Source organism: Dama dama, chromosome 10 (assembly GCF_033118175.1).
Source record: "Dama dama isolate Ldn47 chromosome 10, ASM3311817v1, whole genome shotgun sequence".
Classification (NCBI taxonomy): domain Eukaryota; kingdom Metazoa; phylum Chordata; class Mammalia; order Artiodactyla; family Cervidae; genus Dama; species Dama dama.
Genome location: NC_083690.1, coordinates 25,848,521 through 25,873,372, shown reverse-complemented (window position 1 = coordinate 25,873,372; position 24,852 = coordinate 25,848,521). Strand labels below are relative to the sequence as shown.

The 24,852-nt window shown below is 55.9% G+C and overlaps 1 protein-coding gene across 2 annotated transcripts in view; it reads left to right on the top strand.

Moving 5' to 3' along the window:
• Positions 1-22,170, top strand: part of GTF3C1 (general transcription factor IIIC subunit 1) — a 77,820-nt gene extending 55,650 nt beyond the window's left edge. For both annotated transcript variants that reach the window (XM_061153069.1, XM_061153070.1), the window contains 14 exons: positions 1,481-1,635; positions 3,520-3,662; positions 5,276-5,357; positions 7,046-7,158; positions 8,989-9,051; positions 10,363-10,456; positions 12,833-13,005; positions 13,819-14,106; positions 14,739-14,998; positions 16,294-16,574; positions 17,339-17,864; positions 18,515-18,566; positions 19,999-20,191; positions 21,134-22,170. In XM_061153069.1, the coding sequence (XP_061009052.1) occupies positions 1,481-1,635; positions 3,520-3,662; positions 5,276-5,357; positions 7,046-7,158; positions 8,989-9,051; positions 10,363-10,456; positions 12,833-13,005; positions 13,819-14,106; positions 14,739-14,998; positions 16,294-16,574; positions 17,339-17,864; positions 18,515-18,566; positions 19,999-20,191; positions 21,134-21,340 (2,630 nt within the window). In that variant the 3' untranslated portion in view covers positions 21,341-22,170. The remainder of the gene's footprint in view (positions 1-1,480; positions 1,636-3,519; positions 3,663-5,275; positions 5,358-7,045; positions 7,159-8,988; positions 9,052-10,362; positions 10,457-12,832; positions 13,006-13,818; positions 14,107-14,738; positions 14,999-16,293; positions 16,575-17,338; positions 17,865-18,514; positions 18,567-19,998; positions 20,192-21,133) is intronic.
• The last annotated feature ends 2,682 nt before the right edge of the window (positions 22,171-24,852 follow it).

The window sequence follows — 24,852 nt, the reverse complement described above, 5'->3', positions numbered from 1 at the left end:
TCATCTCAACTGGGAAAAAAAACCTTGGCAAAAATCCTCAGCCAAGTCCTCATCACAGCCAGTCCAAATCCTGTTATTCTCTTGGTTCACCTTTTAACATCGGCATTTGTGCTCAGGGCAAAGTTTCAAGTTGTATTTTTAAATCAGAGGGAACATGGGAGTCGTTAAAGCCTGCAGGATCTCTCTGGATCTTGTGAACCCCTTGTGCATGCTGCCTCTTCGATTCCCGTTTTGAATTCTTCATTCGGGCGTCATTTACAGTGAAGGAGGGCAGCGAGCAGACCAGTGTCCAGGTTTTATCCACTTTTATGTCACTTCAGTGGACCATGCGTTTTAACAACAATCTGATAGCTTTAGCTATTTCAGCTGAGAGCAGAATGCTTTAACAGGAACCCATTTTTAGTGATTTACTCGGCTGGTGCTCATAACAAATAGCCTCGCATCAGCTGAAATGGCCCCCTGCGTTTAGCCTGTTCAGATATGTGTAAGATCAAATTGGCTCGAAAAGACCTGAATTCACTGCAAAGCAAAATCTGATGGTGGTGTTGCTTTGAATGCAAATGATCTTGCCCACTTTTCTCCTGCTCTCATTTGAAATACGCTCACTAAGCAAACAGTCTTTTAGAATTGGTGGTAGCATATGGCATCTGCCTTTGGAACTCCTGCCAATGTTTCCCAGCAGGGAGGGGAGCGGAGGGTGGAGTCTCGGGAAACCCAGTGGTTGAGAGCTCAGGGTTCCCTATCCTAACTGCCTCTTCCTAGGATTTGTGACTTCAGGCAAGGTGCTGGGTCTCTGTGCATTTCAGATTCCTCACCTGCCAAATGGGGATAATAGTTGTTTCCTTCTCCTAGCGTTGTTGCCAAGTATTATTTTAATTGTAAGTGAGTATATGTAAAAAGCTTAAGCCAGTGTTTGGCACCCAGTAAATATTCCATAACGTTTGTGATTGTTATTATTTAGATAGTAGCTCCTTTGCACCAGGCACTGTGCTAGGTGATTTTTAGCCGTCTGGGTCAGTCCTGAAGTTATTTAGCCCTGGACGGTGGGCCTTGCTGTCCCCCTGCCGCACCAGAGTGTACACAGCATCTCTGAGGTTGCAGAGCGGGGAATGGTGGGGTCCCACTCATCTGGAGAGCACGCCCCAAGCAGGTTCCTTCAGAGGGCTTCTAAAGGAGGTGAGGCGCCTTCAGAGGACTCAGGGCCTCCGAGGGAAAGATTAGAGACGGACAGATAACTGCATCAGGCTGCCCAGCCTGTCACCATGAAGTCTGACCAAAGAGAAATGATGAAAGGGGTTAAAGAAAAAAATCTGTCCCGTTGGACTGAGTCTTTTGTGGCTAGTTGACATGACCCCACTCAATGAGACGCTGATAACTGACACCTTGATCCAAGCCCACCCCTGGATAGGGACCCTTCCACTGTCTGGAGTAACAGCTCTCAAACAGTTGTTCAAAGCCCCTTCTGCTCTCCCCACCTTAGAAGAGCTCCCGGAAGACAAGAACAAAAGGCGTTACCATGACGAGGCAGACCAGAGCGCCCTGCAGAGGATGACGCGGCTGCGGGTCACCTGGTCGCTGCAGGAGGACGGGCTGCTCATGCTCTGCCGGATCGCCAGCAACGTCCTCAACACCAAGGTGCGCCCAGCTCCCACTCACCTCCTCCCCCACCCCACCACACCCTCAACACCAAGATCCGCATCCCCCCTGCCCGCCCCCACTCCCCTCTCCCCACCCCATCCCACCCCCAACCCCGGCTCCACCCCAGCTTCCGGCCTGCTGATTGTGAGTCCCTCTCCTCCGGGTGGTCTTTCTAGTCTGACCCACACAGGGAGGAGCGTGGCCCTGGGACCACTCATCCCGTCTACTCCACTTGGCCCGCGGGAGAAGCATCTCCCAGAATCCTCCCAGTGAACCCCGCGCTCACCTTTGCACCTCTCCCTCCAGCCTTCGGCTCACACATCTGTGTCTTTGCCTGGCTGCACGCCACACAGCTCGGGCTTGCCTGGTGGCTCAGATGATAAAGAACCCGCCTGCCAGTGCAGGAGACGCGGGTTTGATCTCTGGGTCGGGAAGATCCCCTGGAGAAGGGAACGGCAACCCACTCTAGTATTCTCGCCTGGGAAATCCCATGGATGGAGGAGCCTGGCGGGCTACAGTCCATGGGGTCGCAAAGAGTCAGACGTGACTTAGTAAATAACAACAACAAACAATGCCACACAGCTGAGAGCTGCACTCGCTGTCTCTTCACTGGGATTCTGTCCCTCCCCTGCTCCCCACCTCCCACCCTCATCTGTCTGGAATAGTCCTGTTTATCTTTCATTCACTGCTTACCATCTCTGGAAAGGCACCATTGATCTTGCCGAAAGGAAGTGGTTACTGTGCTCTTGCTCTGCCCTTTGGACGAATACATGTCATGCCGCTCCTCTGGCTTCTGGCCTTTCTTGGCCCACCGGAGTGGCTGCTTCTAGAGGCAGAGAGACTTCTTACTCGTTTTTGTAGCTGCGGCCCCTCACATGGTGGCTTCCGCATAGTAATCCCTCGGACCGCGTGGACCAAGTCAGCATGGGGTGGTGGCCATGCGCAGGTTCATGCCCGGGTTCACGCCCCACCTTCCAGCCACACCAAGGCCAGTGTCCCATCAGGCTGGCCCATAGAAGCCCCCAGGAGCGTGGGCTCCACCAGCATCCCGTCCAGGGCCCCTGCAGGTAGTAACAGCACCAGGCAGAGCGGGTGTGGCCGCTTCACAGCATAGTCAGTGTTTGCTGTCCTGCCGTGCTGGCCAAGAGAAACCCACCCAGAGGCTACGTGTCCTGGTTGCTCTCTGCCTTTAATTTAAGCTCATTAAATCCCTTTGCTTGATCATTTTCTTACCCCTTTGTGCGTTCCTAAATTCCAACCCAGCCCCTTCTGCCAGGAGGAACCTGAAGGCGTGTTGCTATCCTTCATTCCTGGCCCTTGTCTCTTCACTGTGATGATGGGAGAGGCCTGCATGGACCCTCCGCTCACTCACTTCAGCTCACACCAGACTCCCTGGCGCCCTCATGCTCAGGCACTAAGGAAAAACCTTGTCATCACGCCCCTTCCTCGCCTGGGCTCTGCCTTCCCGCGTGTGTTCCCTGAGAGGGGCCCTGAGCCTGGGACTCGGTGCGTTCTGTTTCTATCAGTGTGACCTCAGGCGCCGCACACAGCGTTTCTGAGCACAGACCTCCACAAACCATGTCACAGACCTCCTGACCTCCCCTAACATTGCCTTCCAGTCAGTGTTACCCAGCACCCTCCAGGCACCTCTGTTAGTCTCCAAGAGACACTTCCCACTGGACGTCGAGGCTGTGTCCTACTGCTCTCTTCCCAGCCCCCACTCGGGGCCAGGCCTGTGGTCAGTGCCCAGTAATTGTGGCCGAGTTGTGTATCCGCTGAGGGAACGGGCTCCACAGGCTGACTCCCCCTCCCTCACACCAGTGACCGGTGCCGTGGGCTCCGGGGCCACTGACCTTCCGTCTCGGCTTGTGTCTGATCCAGGTGAAGGGCCCGTTCGTCCCCTGGCAGGTCGTGCGGGACATCCTGCACTCGACCTTGGAAGAGTCCCTGGATAAAACCTCCCTGTCGGTTGGACGAAGAGCTCGCTACATAATCAAAAACCCACAAGCCTATCTGAACTACAAGTAAGCCGCCTTTGAACTTCCGGAACTCCACGTCGAGGGTATCCCCGGGCTTCTCGCTTGTTCTTTCCTCTTTTTCATCCCATCTGCATAAGAGTCAGCTGTAGAATCCAGGTGGATAAAGTCTGAGTCTTCCAGGAGCACATCAGATGTGTTTTGGAGGCTGTTTGTGAGGTGGTCCTTGATCCGGGGGGCCGGGTGTGATTCCGGGCACTTGCATGTAGGGTGTTGTTTAGACTTCAGGATGCCTTGTGAAGCTGGAGCTGTTCTCTGTAGTTGCGGCCAGCAGGAGGGTGGGGCCAGAGGGGACCCGAGCAGGGTTGGGAGAAACTGCTTCCACCAGCTGATGCCCGTGCCATGGGTCAGTGGGAAGGCTTGGCTCCAGGTTGATCCCAAGCCCTGGGCCATGTGCAGTCAGCCAGCTTGGAGGAGAGGCAACCCTGCCCTGGATCGCGGAGGAGACTCAGCTCTTCCGGGCTTCTGGGTCTCAGCACTGCTGACACGTGGGGCCGGATCATTTGTTGTGGGGCATCTTGTGCTCTGTGGGATGTCTAACAGCATCCGTGTCTCCACCCACTAGGCACCAGTAGCAATCCCCCCTCCCCAACTGTGACAATGAACAGTGTCTTCACATGTCTCCCATGGGGCCCAGATTGCTCCTGATGAGAACCACTGGGTTAGACGCACCAAGGGGCCTCCCTATGTGAAGCCGCTTGCCCAGCGCATGGATGCTCAAACGTTCTATCAGAAAGGGCTGTGATCCGCTAATCCAAAGTCCTCTTTTTTTCCCCAAATGGAAACAGGCCCATAGAGAGGATGGGAGCTGACTGGGTGATAGAGAGCTGCAGTGAGTGTGGTCTGGGACTTGGGCTTCCCGGCCCCCTCCTGACGCTCTTCCTCTTGTCCTGCAGCAGCTGGGGCAGGGGAACTAGAGGGCTTGCAGGCCTGAGTCTCCGTCCTCACCGCAGTTCAGAGCCGTGGGGCCTAGGCCGGGGCGCTTACCTCAGAGGCTGTTTCCCCACCTGTGAGCCGGGCGATACTGATAGTAACCACACCTGTTCCCCCTGGCCCTTGGCCTCTGTGTGACCTCGGGGGCAGGGGTCCCTACAGCTCACCAAGCCACGAAATGGAATGATAGCCTCTACCTTACAAGCTCCTTATGAGGGTCAGAAGTGCCCGTCTCCCAGGAACTCAGCAAACACTGGTTGTCTTTCCCTCTGTTTCCTGGTGGGCGGGTCAGACTGTCCTGTCACCATGGAGATGTGAAGATGTGTGTGGTGGACAAAGGGTGATGGAGGAGCCTGGAGCTCATAATACCAACCCCTGGGGCCTATTTTTAAGCTTATGATACGCTTCCACATAGATCTCTCCCAGGGTCCTGCCCAAACCCCTGTGAGGGGCAGGAGGGTGGGAGCTTGGAGAAGCCGAGGTGTGAAGTGTAAGCGGTAACAGGCTGACCCCAAACCCTTCATTTTTGAAAGCTGTGGTCACCCAGCCGGCACACAGCAGTCACACGTCATGATTGGCCGACACCAGCAGTGTTAGAAATCTTCAGTGGTTCTGAACGTGGGCATGGTTGTAGTGCCCAGACTTCCCTGTGGTCCGTTTTCCTGCAGGGTCTGCCTCGCCGAGGTGTACCAGGATAAGGCGCTTGTCGGGGAGTTCCTGAGTCGGAAAGGTGACTACGGAAACCCAAAGGTGGGTGCCGTGCGGTACCTGGGTGCACCCTGTCTTGAGACTGGGGTTTCTAGGTTTCCAGACCCAGAGGTCTGGTCCTCTAGGTCCCATGGTGCCTCTGCCAGCCTTGCAGACCTGGACTTTTCCCGCGCAAGTTTGGGAAATTGACTTGTCAGGTTTTTGGCTGTGAACCTCTCTTGATCTGGCTCCAGCATCAGTTTTTTTAAAGACGATTAGAATTTGGCTTGCCTCTTGGCAATGCTGCTGTGCCTTGGGTCTATTCTGTTAAGAAAATAGGGCAGCTCTTCAGAAATTACAAACAGCTAGACTCCCGGAAAGCTCATGGATAGGCAATGAGTTTTCTGTCTGAGTTTTCTCTGGGTGGGGCTGGGACAGGGACTGATGAGGAAGGAAGCTGTGTTTCCAGACCCAGGCTCCTCTGCCGTGTGGCTCACGGTCTGCTTACCCCTCATTCGTTGAGCCGGCACTGGACTCCGCTGTGTGCGTGTCCAGCCTTGGCGCCAGCCGAGGCCAGTGAGTCAGGCAGAGAAGTGGACACCGCAGAACAGTGCAGCCACCCCAAAAGAGGAAAGCCCAGGCTGCTGAGGTCTCAGGGGGAGAATTAGGAGTGCTGCTGATGCAGGTGACAGAAGAAAACCTAACACTGACTTATGGCTTTTTCACCCCCATGTGCTAAGCAGCCTGGAAGAAGGCTGTCCCACACAGCTGCAGCAGAGCAGAAACGTCTTCAGGGTCCCAGGTTCATTCTGTCACTCACTCCCCATCCCCGGGGGTCAGCTTTCTGTCTTCAAGCTGGTCACCTCCTGGCTGCCAGGTAGCTGCTGAAGCTGACATCTCACTGCAGAATCCCAAGGCAGGAAGAAGTGGGGAGAGAGCCATTGTGTCAAGGGAGGGGGGGACAGCCGTTTCCGAAGGTCTGTCCTGACTCACCCCTGAGGCTGGGCAGGCTGCCTGCCCACAACACGTGGGGTGGCTCCACCGCTGGGGAAGCGTGGGGTGAAGGAAGTGATCACACAGGGCCTTTCATGTCTGTGGCTACTGAGCCCCGCCCGTAGAGACGTGGGACCAGCCAAGGAAGGGCAGAGAAGGAAGAGGGGCGAGGTGCCCCATAGAAGGGCTGCAGCGAGAGGCATCAGGAAAGAGCATGAACCTGTCCTGTAGCCCTGGACGCCGGCTGGCAGGGTGACAGGGTGGGTTTGCCGGCCACACAGTGGAGGAGGACTCAGAGGCACGAGCCTCGGGTGGCGAGGCAGTGAGGGGCCACGCTGTGATCCGGGTCTGGTCTTAGATGGACGTGGGGTGGGTACAGAGGAGGAGGGGCTGGCTTGGGGTTCTCTGTTGAGTGTGGGGATGGAGGCCGACGTGCACAGGTGAGTCACAGTGGCAGGGAGGGAGGAGATGAGGGGACACAGGCCTGCTGATTGGAGGGACTCCTTGGGATGTGGTTGGGGCTTGGGGGCAATCGCTGGCGGTGCAGGTGTAAGGCCCTGCCATCTCTGAAGTGGTGAGCACCTGGCACCTTCCCAGTGGTTTTGGGGAGACAGGAGGGCACAGGAGACAGCGTTTCTCTCTGGGTTTCTGGGGGCACGCTGCCCCAGGCGTTTGCTCCAGGATTTTCCTGTGTGTCTTAGTGACACCTCCCTTCAAGAAGAGAAAGGGCTTAACATCTCATTCTCTCACATCGACAGGTTTGTGCCAGCGAGTTTAAAGAATTTGTGGCGAAGCTTAGAGAGAAGTTCAGTTCAGCCCTAAAGAATCCAAACCTTGAAATCCCAGACACGCTTGAGGAGCTGTTTGCCAGGTAAGGCTCCTCCAGGAAGGTCCTGTGTGATCTTGGGGCAAGAGCGTGCGTCACGGGAGACAGGTGTGTCCCCCACCAGCCATTCACCTGACCGGGCAGTGCACCCTCTGCTCCTCTGACTCTGCGCCCCCTCGTCTCCTCTTCCAGGGGACTTGGAAATGGGGAGACACTGCCATCCCCTACACCCCACAGGGCGCTCCCTTCCATTCCGGGGTGGCCCTGCTCTGACTCACTTTGGGCTTGCTCAGACATTGGAGTGCTTTTGTTAAGATTGCTTATTTTATACACAAGGAAACCCTGAGATGTACTAAGCTTCCCACGGTCACGGTACTAGTATGCCCCAGGCCAAGATTTGAACTTAAGTGGGTCTGACCCCAGAGCCCCTGCTCTTTCCAGCTCCGCCCCTGGGCACCTGGAGAGGAACACACTTGAGCTTCCCAGAAACTGTGCAATTTTAAAATCTTGAGTGCTGTTGAACCAGGCCTGTTTCTGCTGCCCCATCCAAACGTGAATCCATTCTCTTCACCATACTCATCGGCATAGTCCCTGTGGCCCCTGTATTTCCACATTTCTTTCCCTAGAGATGCCGTCCCTCTGTCGGATCCCGCTGTGAGCTGCGTGATACCTCTGCAGCCAGCCCTCTGTGTTTCAGTTGGGGGTCTCAGCCTTTCATTCACCCAGCAAGTAGCTCGTGTCGTGCCCGCCGTGTGCCAGGGCCAAGGAGCGCTCTGTAGTCGCTTATAGATTTTACTTTTGCTGCAAACTCTTACCCAGAACTCCTAAGTGCTGTGGTTTCTCTTCGGTTGTGAAGGTGTTTCAGGCAGCCTGTTTTACCTACCTGTAATTTCTATCCCCACATGTTTTTACTAAACGCATGGGCCAACTTTTAGTTCTTAAAGAAGACAAAGATTTGTAAAGGTGAGTTCATGACCCATCTAGAGGAAAGAAAAAAGTTCCAGCTGTAACAGCTGACCACTAGATTTGATCTTGAGCGTTCTGGCAGGCAAAGTAAAAGAGAAAAATGGCTCCAAATATTTTCTCATTTGACTAAAACCAGTTCACATTTTTCTGAAAAGGTGTTTTGTCTTCTTGCTAAATTTTAGGAAGAATTTACTATTGCAAAGATGATTTTTTACCTTAGTGCTGTAGAAGCCAAAGATGTGACTTACAAATAAATGACCATAGAGTTCTGTGATTTATTTTTATATTTATTTGCCTGGTCCAAACACAGTAAAACAGTATTACTTGGATCTCAGGGGGACTTCCCTGGCAGCCCAGTAGTTGAGGCTCCATGCTTCCCATGCAGGGGGCACAGGTTCAGTCCCTGGTTGGGGAATTAGGATGCCACGTGCCACATGGTGTGGCCCCCCAAAATTTTTTTTAATTTAAAAATTTCATGGAGCTCAGAAAAAATAGATGGGGAGATAATGTGTAACACGGTCACCTAATACAGCCCCTCCCCTGTGGGGTTGTTTATTCCCGTCTCCTTCCTGTGCTTGCTGTTCATCGTGATGAGCCCGCAGCTGGCTGTCCTCCTCCGGTAACAGTTAACAGTCACTGTCTGCAACTTTACATATCTCCTTATTGCTCCGATTGCAGTGATCGAACATTCCTCATTTCCCCGACCTTCTTTCTTACAACACACTCATTCATTGGGCAGAACGCAGTGTTTTCTCATTTTAATTTACATGTATGAGTTTGAATTTTAGGGAGTTTAGCAGTTATCTTTTTCCAATGTTTAGCCGATCAGTAGCCATCTCACTCGAGCATCACCTTGGCTCAGGAAGGTCAGCTGGGTTCCCTTGACAAGCACTTCTGTTTCCTACGCAGATACCGAGTTTTGGTGATTGGAGACAGAAAAGATCAAGTCATGAAAGAGGATGAACTTAAGAGGCAAGTACTGACAGGCCCGAAGCTTTCCAGGTGGCTCAGTGGTAAAGAATCTGCCTGCCAATGCAGGAGACGCCAGTTTGATCGCTGGGTCGGAAAGAGCCCCTGGAGAAGGAAATGACAACCCACTCCAGTATTCTTGCCTGGAGAATCCCATGGACAGAGGAGCCTGGTGGGGCTACAGTCTATGGGGTCGCAGAGTCGGACGTGACTAGTGACTAAAGAACAATAGCAACTGACAGGCCCGGTGCCTTTTCCTCGGCCGCCTCATTGGGTTGCCTGCAGCCTGGCTCAGGGGTCAGCTAGGGCCGAATCTAGCCTGGCGCCTATTTCTGGAAATAGAGCATTATTGGAACACAGCCACACCCGTTCCATGTGTGGTCTGCGCTGCTTTCACAATGGAACATCAGAGTGGAGTGGCTGCAGCAGAAACCATGGGGCCCATGGAGACTAAATTATTTGGCCCTTCATGGGAAAAGCATGCCAACCCCTTACCTCGCCTGTCACCAGCCCAGTCTGAGGACGGGTTGGAGCAGGGGTGTGAACTCCTAGCCCATGAACTTCAGAGGGAAAGTTGGGGTTAGAAAACTCAGCCTTTTCTTTCCATCTTGGATAATCAGTATTTGATTTTTAGCTCTGTATTCAATGAAAAGCCTGTTCTCATTGGAGAAACAGTTGTTTAAAATTGGATGAGAAATATACATGGCTGAATCCCTTTGCTGTTCACCTATCACAACGTCGCTAATCGACTATGTTGTTCTTGTTCAGCCGCTAAATCATGTCCCAACTCTTACCTACCAGGCTTACGCCAGGCTTCTCTGTTCTTCACCATCTCCCTGAGTTTGCTCAGACTCATGTGCATTGAGTTGATGATGCCATCCAACCATCTCATCTTATACGCCAATAAAAAGTAAAAAGTTTAAAAAATGATATAAATGAACTTGGATAAAAAAAGATATGGAAGCACTAACCACACGTGTTTGTTGTCATGAAAACCTGTTTCTGGGTTACGTCACCCCTCACCCACTAGAATGAAACTTTCTCCCTTTGAAAATGGACCAGTCAGTAAGGGGTAAAAACCACCATTCATTCCTTTTGTTTGGGTTTATGACTAGTTGGAACATTTGTATCACTGTCGGGAGACTGGAAAGGTTTTTTGAGGTGGAATCTACCAGCAGGATGAGTGGTGGGGCCCATGGAGACTAAATTATTTGAGGTTTTGAGGTGGAATCTACCAGCAGGGCCTGTGGACTCACCTGGCCCTGTTGCACCCGCCCCCCATCTCACGTGGCCATGTCGCCCCATTTCTTGCAGCGTGGATGACATCCACTTCCTGGTGCTCCAGAACCTGATCCAGAGCACGCTGGCCCTCTCGGACAGACAGATGGAGATCTGCCAGTCGTTCCAGGTGGGTGCTGGGGACACAGCGTCAGCTTTGCAGCAGTGCTCTGGGACTTGGGGCCCTTCCTGGGCTGGGGACCCTTGAGATTTCTCCTCTTTCTCTTCTTAGCTGTGAGGTCTCAGGGGACCTGTTTGCCCCGCGCGGCTCCAGCCAAATCTTCATTCATCTTTTTTTGTTTGTTTGTGTTACCATGTGGCTAGCGGGATTTAGTAGTTCCCTGACCAAGGATTGAACCTGGGCCACTGCAGTGAAAGGGCTGAGTCCTCATCACTGGAGTGCCAGGGAAGAACCCCCTGTTCACTGAAGTATGGGCACAGGATCTGGTGACCTCCAGAATCCCTCCCAGGGCTGAGGTTTTGAATCTAATGTTGAAGGCAGACAATTAGGCAGGAGGAGAAATGAGCCATGACAAAAGAGCTGAGAAACTAATTGGGCTACACAGCATATCTTTTCCAATTATAATGGGCAAGTGTCAACATATTTTGATTGTTAGATAATGTCACCCGGTGGGAAAGCTGCCTTTCTACGGGCATTGAGTCTTACACATCTCCTGAGAGCATACTAGAACTGTGATGCTGCTTGGATTGTAGCTGAATGAGGATGAAAGAGAAGGCAGATCTCCTTAACCCTGCGCTGAGCCTGGGAAAGTGGTGGGATTTGTACTTTATAGGTGTGAAAACTTGGCTCAGAGAAGTTAAAAAGCCCATGCCCAAGATCCCAGAGCTCATTCATCAAACCTGAGTCTGTGTGGCTCCAAGGCCCCAGTGGAGAGGAGTCTGCTTCCCGAACCCATGCTTCCTTTTCTTTTTTTTTGGCTGTGCTGGGTCTTCATTGCTGTGTGGGCTTCTCTCTGATTGCAGTAAGCACGCTTCTCGTTGCAGAGCACAGGCTCTAGGACGCGTGGGCTTCAGTAGTTGCGGCACGTAGGCTCAGCACTCGTCACTCCCGGGCTCTGGAGCACAGGCTCAACAATTGGGGCTCACGGGCTTAGTTGCTCTGAAGCATGTGGAATCTTCCCGGACCAGGGATCAAACCCATGTCCCCTGCATTACCACTGAGCCACCAGAGAAGCCCTTCTCTTGTTTTTAATGATCATAAAAGTGTGTTCCAAGTAGCGCTTATCTACGTTTGTATTTAATCTCTAAACCTAAAACTCAGCTCCTATAGCTTACATGACCAAATCAAGCCAGTTTAGAACCTGAAGAAAGAAACTAGAGAACAAAGGGCTGGTGTTGTTTCTTATCCCACTGATCCGTTTAGTTGGATGCTGTCCCAAACTTTAGGGTGTCTCAGAGTCAACTGGAGAGCTCTTATAGCACATGGACCCCAAGTCCCACCTCCGGAGACCGTAGACCAGAGTTGAGGGGGCAGGACCCCGACAAGCTCTCCTGCCAAGTAGGAGTTAGAGCTGGCACAACCCCAGGGGTGGGTCCAACCACCCGTCACACGAGAAAGTCCAGCCCCCAGGGTGCAGCAGGAGCCTGGTCCCCGTGTCCCAGTGGGGCCTTGTCCCAGCCTCACTTTCCCTTCCTCCAGCTCTATTTCCAGGTGGGGCCTGGACTGTAACAGTGGCGCCAAAGGGCTGTCACTCTCCCTGACTTCCCCAGAGCATGGAAAGACGCACGAGAGAGGGCGCCTGACCCCAAGCAGGACTCAGAACCTTTCTCCAGGGACCCCCACCCCTGGCAGCAAGGAGCAGGAGGTCACAGGGATGAGGTCAGGGAATTCTTTGAGGGTCCAGTGTTAGGACTGGGTGGTCCCCCTGCAGAGGGAAGCCATCAGGGCTTTCGAGTCAGGGAAGGACATGTGGTCCAATGTAGGCATAAAAGGGCTACATTGCCTGCCGTGCAGAGCGGTCAGAGGTGGGGGCAGGGGGCCGCGGGTAGAAGGCAGAAGAGCAGGCAGTCACAGGGAGAAGCGACGTGGCGTGACCCAGACAGACGGTGGCTGTAGGTGGCACAGCCTAGATGCGTCTGGAACGTACTCAGAGTAGACTGACCCCAGCAGATCTGCCAGTGGCTCAGGTGGGAGCTGAAGGATACCCGGTATCAGAGATGATCCTGTGTTGGCTCCCAGCATCCATACATCCAGAGCAGTAGGCGCGGGTGTAGCCTGCCTTTCCCGCCTGTCTGTCCTCTGCGCTCTCTAAGGGGACGTGCTGGTGGGTCAAGGCTGACCACGGGGCTGCGGGCTTCTTCCAGGCTCTCTCCCACCGCACCCCAAGTGTCCGTTCCGGCCTCCCAGCTGCTCCAGCCGCCCCCCCGCCCCCCACCAGCAGCCTTCCTCTGTGGATGATCAGCCATGGCTTCTGTGTATCCACTTCCCACCCCCGCGTCCTGCTGGCTGGAGAGCCCCACTCATGCCCAGCCTGCTGTGTTGCAGACCTTCCGCCTGTACCGGGACTACAAGGAGCAGGTCCTGGTGAAGGCCTTCGTGGACTACCAGCGGAGGAGCCTGGTCAACCGGCGCCGGGTCAACCACACGCTGGGCCCCAAGAAGAACCGCGCTCTGCCCTTCGCGCCCATGTCCTACCAGTTGTCCCAGGCCTACCACAGGTGAGCAGGGAGGGCGGGGCCTGTCGGCAGAGGGAGCGCAGGTGAGCAGAAGTGACAGGTGTCCCTCTTCATCAGTGGGCAGGGTGGCCTGGGCCCTTTGTGGCCTCCTGTGCAAGACCCGGCCTCCGGGACCAGGTTTCTCATCAGCGCCCGTCCTTCCTTGTCTGGGAATAAGGTTCCTGCCGGCGGTCTCTCGTAGGAGGGCATTTACCAGTTCTGCTGGTAGTTTGTTTCCTTTTTTCGCAGCAAGTTGGGTGAAATGAGCGTCCAACAATTAGACCCGGTAAAAGTGCACCCTCCTGGTTGGGTGTGATCTCAGTGCCTAGTCCCCACGGCTCAGCTGTACCAGGCCGCCTGACCTGTGGGCTGAGCCACTTCCTTCGGAAGCCATCGTGTTCAGACCTGGTTTGTGGCTCATCGGCAAGAGGGCATTGTCACGGGGAATGAGAGTCACCCCTCTGAATGGAGGCGAGGACTTGCGTGCAGGCGTTGAGTGGAGACAGACTGAATACACGCCTGTCCCCTCCCCTCCAGAGGGGTTCAGGGCTCGCCTTGTGTAAAGATGATGACAGACGCGCATTCATCTTCCCCAGTTCAGCACCGAGGGGCTTAGAGTGTTGGCTCAGGTGAAAAGTCACAGCCCCTCCTTGAAGGCGCTCAGCTGAGCAGCACCTTCATCTGAGATGGAAAGAGGGCTTCTGGCGAGAAGCCAACATGCTCAGCATCGGCGGCAGGATTGGAAACGCCCGCAGCCCGTCCACCCCCAGGCCTCCGGCACCCCGAGCTCAGAAAGCCCTTCTCTTCCTGTCTTAGGATTTTCACGTGGCGGTTTCCGAGCACCGTCTGCACAGAATCGTTCCGGTTCTTCAGCAGACTCCTGGCTGCGGGCAAGCAGGACCAGGCCGATCACTTCTCCTTCAAAGACCAGAACTGTAGCGAGCCCGCAAGCGACCTAGTGGCATTCTCCTTGGACGGCCCGGGAGGAAACTGCGTGACCGCCCTGATCCTTTTCTCCCTGGGCCTGGTTTCCGTGGACGTCAGGATCCCAGAGCAGATTGTCGTGGTGGACAGCTCCATGGTGGAGAACGAGGTCATTAAGAGGTGAGGGCCACAGGCACTGTCCCTTGCCCTCAGGCTGGGCGTCTGCTGTTTTCTTTGCCCACTCATTCTGGTTTTTATTCACTCAACACACGCATGCTGCGTTTCTCTGCCCTGTGCTTGGCATCGTGTGGACCAAGACAGCCGGGTCTCAGCGGTGGTTCCCAGGAGCTCACGGGTCTGTGAACCGGGAATTGCAGTGAGCATCCGCTGCAGCGCCTCCTGCTGCTGCCCCTAGACACCCGGGGAGCCAGAGGAGTGGGTGGCTGGGCCGGGCCAAAGAGAAGGACCTAGAACAGTGTGGCCAGTAGGGGCATGGAGGCAGAGAAGCGGGACCATTCCTTGAGGGCTTGAGAGCTGAAATGGGGTTTACTGGACAAGTGGATGTCTTTTGGACAGAGACCGGGAAGGGTTTCCAAGCAGAAGGACCGGCCCTTGCAAAGATGCAGGTGTAAGAGGGGAGGAGTATGGGAAGGTGGATGAGGCGGGTAATCTGGACACCGGTCCATGCTGACCTGACTTCAGCAGACGCCAGGGGGCATCCAGGGCCAGAGCACTGCTCCCTGAGGGGGCGGCCAGACCAGCAGAGAAGGCTCAGCCGGGCTCCACCACCCAGGTCCGTTGTTTGCTCCTAGCCTAGGCAAGGACAGCACCTTGGAAGAGGACGAGGACGAAGAGGAAGACCTGGACGAAGGCTCGGGGGCCAAGCGCCGGAGCATCGAGGTGAAGGCCCACCAAGCCTCGCACACCAACTACCTGCTGATGAAGGGCTACTGCGTCCCCGGCATCGTCAGCAACCGCAACCTCAGCCCCAACGACAACATCGTGGTGAACTCCTGCCTGGTCAAGTTCCGCCTGCGCTGCACCCCCAAGCCCACCAGGCTCATGCTCGCGGGTGAGTGCCGCCCCAAGGCCCAGACCCCCAGCTCGTGGCCAGGCTCCCAGGGCTGCCTGGGGAAGCCGCCGCTGACCAAGCCAAAGCAGAAAGCAAAGGAAAACGCCCCCTGTCCTTAGCAGCCCACCTGGGGTGAGGGGGGCAGTGGAGGGTGGGTGTGCGGCCGACGTGCCTGCTTGCTTGGGGAGTGGACTGTGCCTACTGTGGTTAGCACTCAGTGTGGCTTTTTTACTTAAGTCTTTTGACCCCTTGCTATGAAAGTATTCCACTTATATTCATTACCTCTTATCTCCTTTTTTTCCACGTTTTTGAGTTCTTGTATTAATTGCCTCTGAAACATTAGTGACTTAATTTCACCTCCGTTTCCTGCACCCTCGATGTCAGGCAGTCTCGCCTCGCTGCACGTATGAGAGTGTTAGGGCCTCCTCCCTGCGCTTCTCACCCTTCCCTTTCCTAGCCCACCTGGTTTGCCTTCGTTTCCGTGTGGTGAGGAGCTTACTTTCCTGTACCTCGTTTGTCTATTTTTGGCTGCACCGCGTCTGCATTGCTTTCTGTGCGCTGTTCCAGTGGTGGTGCTGAGGCTTCTCATTGTGGTGGCGTCTCTTGTTGCAGAGCACAGGCTCAGTAGTTGAGATACATGGGCTTAGTTGCTCCATGGCATGTGGAATCTTCCCAGACCAGGGTTCAAACCCGTGTCCCCTGCCTTGGCAGGCAGATTCTTATCCACTGGACCACCAGGGAAGTCTGGGGTGTCTAGTTTCATAAACACGATCAGCATCCCATGCTGTGTCGGGAGCTTGGCCTGGGCAAAAATGTGGCAACCTGTGGTCTTAGCAGAGATACCCTGTCCAGGAAGTAGAAACCAGCCCTAGCAGGTGTAAGCAAAAGTGGGAATTTATGGAGCAGTCCCAGGGTATCTCTCAGGGTCTCAGAAGCCCTGAACATGTGAGCATCAGGAAGGGTGGGCCCGAGGCAGCCGGAGTGGAGGGCCGCCCCCCACTCCTTCCGGAGCTCCAGGGCTCTGTTCTGAGGCCCCAGCCCCGCCTTTCTTCCCTTCACTGTGAGTTGTCGTCAGGAGAACCTTACGGCCCAGGGGATCCAGTTGGCAGCAGTCAAGGGCCCAGAGGCATGTATCGGGAACTTGACTGCCGGGGTTCACCCAGAAAGCGACCCCTTGACTTTTGGAAAGCAGGGAGTCTGTGTTGGAGCACACCTGCCTCGGCATCGCTTGTGCACTGGTCTGGGGAGGGGAGGGGGCTTCTCTGGGCTGATGCTGGTCCTCCCGGTCTCCACAGACCCGTCTCTGGAGGAGCTGACGGTGGGGCCCTCCTGCCTCCCTGACACCTTCACGAGGCTGATAAACAGCCAGGAGGACACCTGCAGCTTGGAGGAGTTCGTCCACCAGGTGGCGCTGTCTGGGTACCAGCCCGGAGACGTGTTCGCCGCCCTGGAGATCCAGGAGGCCATTGCAGCGGCCGGTTGCTTTGGGGTGGACCTGCTGGAGCTGACCAAACAGTTTTCCCCCTTGGCCAGGACAGACAGTGAGCGTACCAGGACCTTCACAGACTACGTCCAGGTGAGCTGTGCTCTCAGGTAGCCCACAGAAGCGAAAGTAGGAATTGAAACTCCCGGGCCAGAGGCACACTGTGGGTGGGCTTGGTTTGGGGTGTGTGGAATTTTTTTCCTAAAAGTTGAATTGGTTGTCATCATTGAAGATCAGAGATTTTGCCTAAAACCCTAGCTTCTCCTAAAAGTTAGAAGGTCCGTCCATCCTCTCTGGGCCCTGTTTCTTCAGCAGAGCTGGCTGGAGCCTCCCCGCACCCGAGCCTCGGGCCTTGTCCTCCCAGCTCTCTGCTGTCTCCAGACTCCCTGCCCCTGGTCCACAGTCTCACTGCTTTGTTAGCACAAGTCCGTGTGCCCGACACGCAGTGAGGCCAGACAGACTGAATCAACAGGATTTGGAGCAGAGAAAGGTTCATTGCAGGGCCACACCAGGAGACATGAGCTCATGCCTTAACAACCCTGAGCTCCTTGAAGGGTCTCGGCAAAGGATTTTTTAAAGGGCAGGTGAGGGAGGGGCATCACGGGCTCTGTGTTTTTGCAGAAGCACTTGGCCCCCGGGTGTTGAGTCTGGGAGGAGCTGGCTGGGCAGAAGGAGACTGGTAAGGTTGCATCAGCTTTAAGGGCACAGCTGTGGCTCCGAGAAGTGGAAGCAGGGTCACCTACCCTAAGGAGGTGGACTGGCCACTGGCTCAGGACACTTAAAACACCGAGGCAGGGGAAGCGAGCCCCAGTGACCCTGGGGTTCCCTGCAGACCCCTGTGTCTCCTCTTTCCCCAGGACCTCCTGGAGCACCAGCAGGTGCTGGAAGTCGGCGGGAGCACTGCGCGCCTGGTGACCATGGCCAATGCGCATCCTTGGCTCCTGCACTCCGTGCGGCTGAAAGACAAGGAGGAGGGCACTGACCCTCACCGAGAAGACCCCCGGGCCGGACCCCCCGAGGGGCCTTCCAGCGAGGACAACCCCCGCGAGGGGCAGGCACCACCCTCTCAGAGCACCAAGAGGCGAGGCAGCTGGGCCGGTGCCGACGCGAGCAGCCAGGGCGGGAGTGCTGACCCCAAGGGTGCCCTGGAGCCCCCCGCGAAGAGGCCCGCACTCCTGGACATACGCTCGGCCCCCAGCCCAGGGCCCAGAGCAGAAGAGGAGCTGGGAACTCTGGCGCCTGCCCTGCTCGTGGCTCCTGAGGACGGAGGCGCATCGGAAACCGGGCCAGGGGACCAAGAGGGTGTCGGGGTGCCCAGCTTCCCAGGCCAGGAGCAGCTGAGCTGTCAGGCCCAGCTTCCAGAGACCCCTGAAGACCCCAGAGGTACCAAACCCTGTCCCCACCCCGCCTTCCCCCACCCACCCCTTCTCTGTCACAGGGCCTGAAGGGAACCTGCTGATGCCACAAGAGGGGCCTTTCCGTCAGCTTTCCTCGGCCTCGACTTTGAGGGGGAGGCTCGTGCCTGCTGACGCTCGTCTGGCCCCTAGAGGGCAGGGGCCTCGTGCTCCTTAGCCTACCTCTGCATTAATTACAAGGATGTGGCTCTCCTGTGGTTCTGGAAATAGGAATTTCCTGAGGCATCCTTACCAGGAAGCTGGAAGGGGAAGGGTCTCGCCTTGCAGGGGCCTTGGCAGGTGCCCCCCCAACCCCTTTCCTCTACTCTGCTGGAGTTCTCCCAGGGGTTTACATACCCTGCTATGTATTCAGGGCTTCTGGAGAAAGATAGGCACTTGCTCGCTCCCCTGGGGCTGGGGCGTCCCCAGGCACAGCCCCCAGACTGGCACCCCGCTGTCTGCCCATCTGATACTGTCCTGGGGGTGCAGCCCCCACACTCCACCGCCCCGAGGAGGGAGGTGCTGTCTCTGTGCCCACGACCTTACCGCCAGACCCAGAAGGACATGTGGGATAAATGGGGAGGCAGAGATGGGTGGGTCCCGCCTCTGCAGTCTCCCACGCCTCTCCCCTCTTGTCAGGTCTGGCAGACGGTTCTGCAGCTGGCAACCTCTCCCAGGTGGCGTGGGAAAGGTGAGTGTGGCTCGGACTCCGGCGGCCTGGGCTGGGAGGGGGCGGTGAGAGCCTCAGAGGGTGGCGCCCAAGGTCCGGGGTTGATTATTACCTGGAGGTCTTTAACAAAAGTTTGTCAGGCACAGCGCTTCTCGACCGGGAGTCTTAGACACCTGAGGGACCGTGAGTCCCCCCGCCCCCAGGGACCAGGCGGGCGATTGTTGCCCGAGGTGGATGAGGCCAGCAGTGCTGACGGCTATAGCGCCCCGTCTGCTGGGAACAGTGGGTGTCACGGGAGTCTGAGGGGGCGCCTCCCACACTGTGTACATCAGCCTTGGCTGGAAGGGCCCGTGTTCTCCTGGCTCAGGTTGGGCGGCCCAGTCCCATGGTCAAAGCCAGCTGTCCAGCCAGTCTGGGGTGTCCCACTTGGGGACTCTGTGTGGCAGACCCGTCACTGCTTTAGTTTTTAGTAAAAACCTTCTAAACCAGTCAGGCTTCCCCGGTAGCTCAGACGGTAAAGAATCTGCCTACATTGCAAGAGACTCGGGTTCAATCCCTGGGTTGGGAAGATCCCCTGGAGAATGGCAACCCACTGCAGTATTCTTGCCTGGAGCATCCCATAGACAGAGGAGCCTGGCGGGCTACGGTCCACAGGGTTGCAAAGAGTTGGATATGACTGAGCAACTAACACTTCTAAACCAGTCACTGCTTTAGTTTTTAGTGGAAACCTTCTGAGAAAAGTGTGCCTGGAACCCCCAAATACAGCACAGAAGCAGAGCTTCTGCATACAGACCTGTGAGCTTGGTCAGAAGGGGATGCGGCCATTTTTGTTGTTGTTGTTAATGAAAATAAGCTTTAAGATAGCAAGTAATAAATACAAAGATGCAGACATTTCCATTTTCTTCCAGATGTTTGGAGTCAACTTATAGCAAAGGTGGAACTGAAATCTACTTTCAGCCTTAGAAAACAGTTCAGGGGTCCTTGTTAGGTTTGGTTTGGGAGGCTGACTCTTTTCTTCTGCATTTATAACTCGCACATTTTAGAATTGACTTCAAAGCACCAATAATCATGCAAATGCTTAAGCAGAAAAGAAGTTATATTAACAGAATTTACACTGTATGGTAAACGAGGGGACTAGCTGCTAGGTTAAGAGTGCTGTCATGTCCTCCCTACAAAAGAAAAAAAAAAAAACCCTTCGGGTTGTATCATGTCCCAGAGAGAGCTGGTAAATCTAGAAGTCCTGGCTCTTCCCTGCCTCACCAGTGTGGGGTGATGAGGGGGCTGGGGCCCACCCCTGCAGGCGGCAGGAGAGCGGGAGGCAGAAGAATAGGAGGGAGGTGGTCCCCAGCCCCCGCAGCGGGCCGTCTCCTGAGGTGGGGGCCACGTGGAATCAGCTGTCTCCCCTCCCCCTCTAAGCCTGATGTCCGTTTCCGCCACCCCCGTCCCCCCACAGGGACTGTGAGAGCGTGCGCTTCATCGGGCGCCCGTGGCGCATCGTGGACGGCCGCCTGAACACGCCGGTGGTCAAGGGCATGATGGAGGCGGTGCTGTACCACATCATGACCAGGCCCGGCGTGCCCGAGAGCTGCCTGCTGCAGCACTACAGGGGCGTCCTGCAGCCGCTGGCCGTGCTGGAGCTGCTCCAGGTGAGTCTCTCAGCGGGGAGCGTCCTCGCTAGGTCCCCGTCCCCCGCTGCACCTTTCCCCTTTCTGGGTCTAAGAGGGAGGGGGGCGGTGGGCACATTGGCTGAGCTCTGGGGTCGGCCACTGCATTACCAGCTCAGCCCACGAGGGTACACTGGCCCCCTCGCAGAGAGCCAGCTCCTCAGAAGAGTCTTGTGCTCCTAGTATCCACCCCCAAAGCTTATTCCCGACCCCTGCCCAGAGAGGTCAGCCCCATTGCCCTCCGAGGCCATTGCACCAGCCGAGCCCCACGCTGATATCCTTCCTCCTGCATCTGCTCTTTAGAGCTGCCAGCGCCCAGCCCTGGTTCTCAGCACTCAGCCTCCTGCAGCCCCCACCCCTGCCCCAGGTTCCCGCCTCAGGCCATCCCTCCCCTCCTTCAGCCCCAAGCTGCTGCCTAGGCTTACTTAGAAGCATCCCCGGGGTCTTATCTCTGACCCTTTCTCAAGACCAGGGCTCAAGGGCTTATGTGCCCACAGGGACCGGCAGGTAGGTGAGTGATCAGCCCTCACGAGTGGCAGGGAGAGCTGGTGAGGTGCCCACTGTCTCCTAAGGGCAGCTCAGCTTGATGGCCACCCTGGGCTCCAGCGTGTGTACACAGGAGTTCCAACTCCTTGACAGAACCAAGAGCAGGAAGTTCAGTGCACTGTTCCCTGCACGTCGCAGCAGGTCTGGGCCAAACAACCCCGTCTGGAAGCCTGTCTGCAGCCCCTGCTCAACACGGGCCAGCTGTATAAATGCTGGCCACGCCCTTCTCTCTCTCGCCCTGGGCTCTTGCTTAAACCCATCTGGTCAATCCCTGGTCGTCTTTCAAGGCCACCCTCCTGTGCCTGTTCTGGGAGGCCGCTCTGGGTACAGAGGACGTGGTCCTTAAATGCCCCTGGAAACCGGTCTGTGCCATTTCAGGGGCTGGAGACCCTGGGCTGCATTAAAAAGTGCGTGCTGAGAAAGCCCGCGGCCGTCTCGCTCTTCTCTAAGCCGCCGGTGGGAGAGGCACCGCCAAGCCTGGACGAGAGCCCTGTGGTGTTCTACGAGCCCACGCTGGACTGCACCATCCGCCTAGGCCGCGTCTTCCCCAACGAGGTCAACTGGAACAAGTGGGTCCACCTCTGAGGCCCGTGTGGTCCTGGCGAGCCCTCCGGGTGTTCTCTCCTGGGGGGCCTCTGCCCACTTGTGGGGTGCGGCCTGACAAGGTCGGGACCCAGGGGTTCCTGCATCCCGCCCACGGGAACACTGTGTGCCCAGCCCAGCCCAGCCCGACTGTGGTTTCTGGCCTGGAACTCTGGTCGGAGGACCGCCTGACCGCCTGCTCCCAGCCCATCCGCGGCTGGCCTTGAGGACTGCTTTGTCCTCCCAGAGCTGGGTGGGGGAGCTTGGAGATGCCGCTCCCCGCCTACTCTCCTGTTTCCAATCTCTCTGGATCCTGGGTTGTGGTAAGTGAAAGGCCCCAGTGGCCTGGTCCTCCAAGGGCTTCTGAAACTATCCTGCCCTTTGGGAGCAGAGCCGCCTGCCCAGGCCCCGAGCCTTCTCTATGGACATCTGCCCGCTGGCCAGTGAGGGTCAGGAGCTGTGGGCCTCGGGAGTCTGCCCCATCCACGCAGACTCACGTTCCAGCTTCCAGCTACCCCATCATGGAGGACTCTCTGTGCTCCCCAGAAACCCCCCGTGCTTGAGGGACAGGGCCTCATGGGGACATGTCATAGAGTTCAGGCTGGGTGACCGCCTGCCAAGGCCGCCACTGACACTTGTTCCTCTGGAGGCAGGACCCCGGACCTCTGAGCCGGGGCTGAGCCTGCAAGCCACCCGCAGGCCTCCTGCCACCTGGAAACGGGGAGTCCCTGTAGGTTTGGGGTTTGTCTTTTTTTTTCCAGCCTCTTTCCTTATTGAAAAAAAACCCTGGCATGTATTTATATGTTTTTTTAATTAAAGCGAAGTAAAATGCATTTCGTTTTATATTTCTTAAAGAATCTTTGACCCCCAGGGGCTCCTTGTTTTCAGCCACGGAACAGCCGGGAATAGACGTTGTCAGTAAAACCCGAGGAAGAGGCGGGTGCTGGGGGTAAGCTTGGCTCGGCCCGTCCCGGGAGCTGCTTCACCACACGCCGCTGCCTCGAAACCCTTCATCCCGCTCAGCCGGGCCCCGGCTTGTCCCTTAACAGGCGTCCGGCCATGCCCAGGCCAGGCCTGTGGCCGAGCGCACGGCCTGCGACGCCGACAGGCTGCTGAGGTCTAAGCCTGGAGCGTGGATTCGGCCCACAGCTGGTCTCTTTAGCTCAGTTTCTTTGTGGTTGTTTAGTTAGTTACCAACATTTCTTTAAAATTGGAGGTTTCACATTTTTTCAATCCAGATCTCTGTCTTCTCTGGAAAGATCTAGAAATACTGCATGTGACAGTCACAAGTATGGGACATGCCCCCGCAGTCACGGCTGGCCCACCCCCAGGCCAGGTCTCAGGCCCATCAGAGCTCCTCTCACTTTAACCTGCAGCTCACGGCCCGGCCCACCTGGCAGCCTTGGGTTTCCAGCTTCTCTCTGCCGGGGACCTGGCCCCCAGGCCAGACTCCAGGGTGACGGGGCAGAGGACAGGAGGCATGGGGTCCGGAGTCCTGAGAGTGAACCCCCCCCACCCTCCCCGCCAGCACTGCCAAGACCTGGCCAAGTCTGAGCATCATTTTTTTCTTCCTTCTGTATTCGTTTTTACTCTAAAGTGAAAAAATAGCATTTGGGGTGGTCTGGGGTAATCAAGTAGAATAATGGATAGGATTTGCTTTGTAAACAGAAAATACAGATGCTGATTATGTGTGAATGCATTTCATGGTGGGAGGAAGGTAGGGTTGGGATCCAGTCTTGATGTTCCCGTCCCAGAGCCTTGGTTTTCTCATCTGAGAAATGGGGATAGACTGTCCCCCTCACAGGAGGGCCAGATGAGCTGAAGAACACCAAGGACAAGCATGTAGTAGGACTCAGTCAAGTCTGCTTTCTTCCCTGTGTCCCCCAATGGACGGACAGTTTGGACACATGTCTAGGAAATGGACACAGGGGCGAGGAGTCAGCTCTCCAGTAGAGAGAGGGGATTTCTGTGATCCACATTCCCACATCTAGTCATCCTGTACAAGGATGACTTCCTCCTTCCCTCCCTCCCCCCACCCATCCATCAATCTGTCTGTGTGTCCATCCACCCCCTCAGCTAGCCCCCATCCAAAGTAGCTCTCTGCCGTTCCAAGCTCTGCACCCAGGGTTTGCAAAACCAGAAGTGTAGACCAGAAGCTATGAGATCAGGTGGCTTCAGGGCCAGGCAGGTAATATAAAGTGGCCTGGTTAATACTCGGCAGGGTAGGAACTATGGAAAATTAAAATCTGCATGCCCAGGGTGGGAAGGAATTCACGTTTAGAAGAAAAAAGATTTACTGACTACCTAGTAAAACACTCCGCCTGCAATGTGGGAGACCTAGGTTCAATCCCTGGGTTGGAAAGATCCTCTGGAGAAGGAAACGGCTACCCACTCCAGTATTCTGGGCTGGAGAATTCCATGGACTCCAGTTCATGGGGTCGCAAAGAGTCGGACACAACTGAGCAAGTTTCACCTACCTAGTAAAACATGAGGGGTCGTGTCCCGTTCACCCCAAGTGACAGCACGCCCCAGACCCCGAAGGTCTGTCCTCTGGGTTCCTTGTCCCTCCACACTCCATTCTTACTCCTTTTTACTTACATAAGGCGTTAGTCTTTCAGTCGTGTCCAACTCTTTGCAATCCCATGGACTGTAGCCCGCCACGCTCCTCTGCCCATGGACTTCTCCAGGCAAGCACACTGGAGTGGTCTGCCATTCCCTTCATCAGGGGATCTTCCTGACACAGGGATCGAACCCGGGTCTCCTACGTTGCAGGTGGGTTCTTTACCATCTGAGCCACCAGGGAAGCCCTCACTCTTCATTCTTCCTCCTTTTTACTTACCTAAGCCATAGTTAACCCATTCTCTCTTAAACAGCTAAACCTGCAGGCTGCTTTCTTCTCCAGGCCTTTTTCTCTGCATTTCCCTACCTTTTATGCTCCCCACCCCTGAGAAAACACAGACCTGTGATGGCATTTTGCGTACTGACATGGCTCCAGCGGCGGGCGGTTCACCCTGGAGTGCGCCCGCACATCGGTGTCCGCACAGAGCCATGCATTACGAAGTGAGTCTTGGCGGGAGTCCTGGCACTGAGGTCCTGATGTGACTGACTCCCTCTTCACTAAAGCTGCTCCCTGGTTGTGCCCACTGAGCATCTCCTCCTCCACCTTCCCAGGCCCCGCCTCCCTTCCGTCTGGAGCCCGCTCAGATGTCACTGTCTGGCAGCTGCCGCCTCCCACATCCCCTTCCCCCGCTTCCAGCCTGACTTTGCCCAAGGCCACCCAGAACCCCAGGCTGAGCGGTCTGTCCTCTGCCTTCACCTGACTACCCACCCTTCCCCTGGGTCCTGGACCCACTCATGCCAGGGAATTTTCTACATGTGCCTGTGCATATGTGTGTTGTATGTGAAGTGTGTGTGTGTTTTTTACATTCGTGTGTGTGTGCGCTCACGTGATCTCACTGCTTAGTGTGGCCTCATCACCCACACCACCTGGTGCCCAATGCAGGCCCGCCCACCCA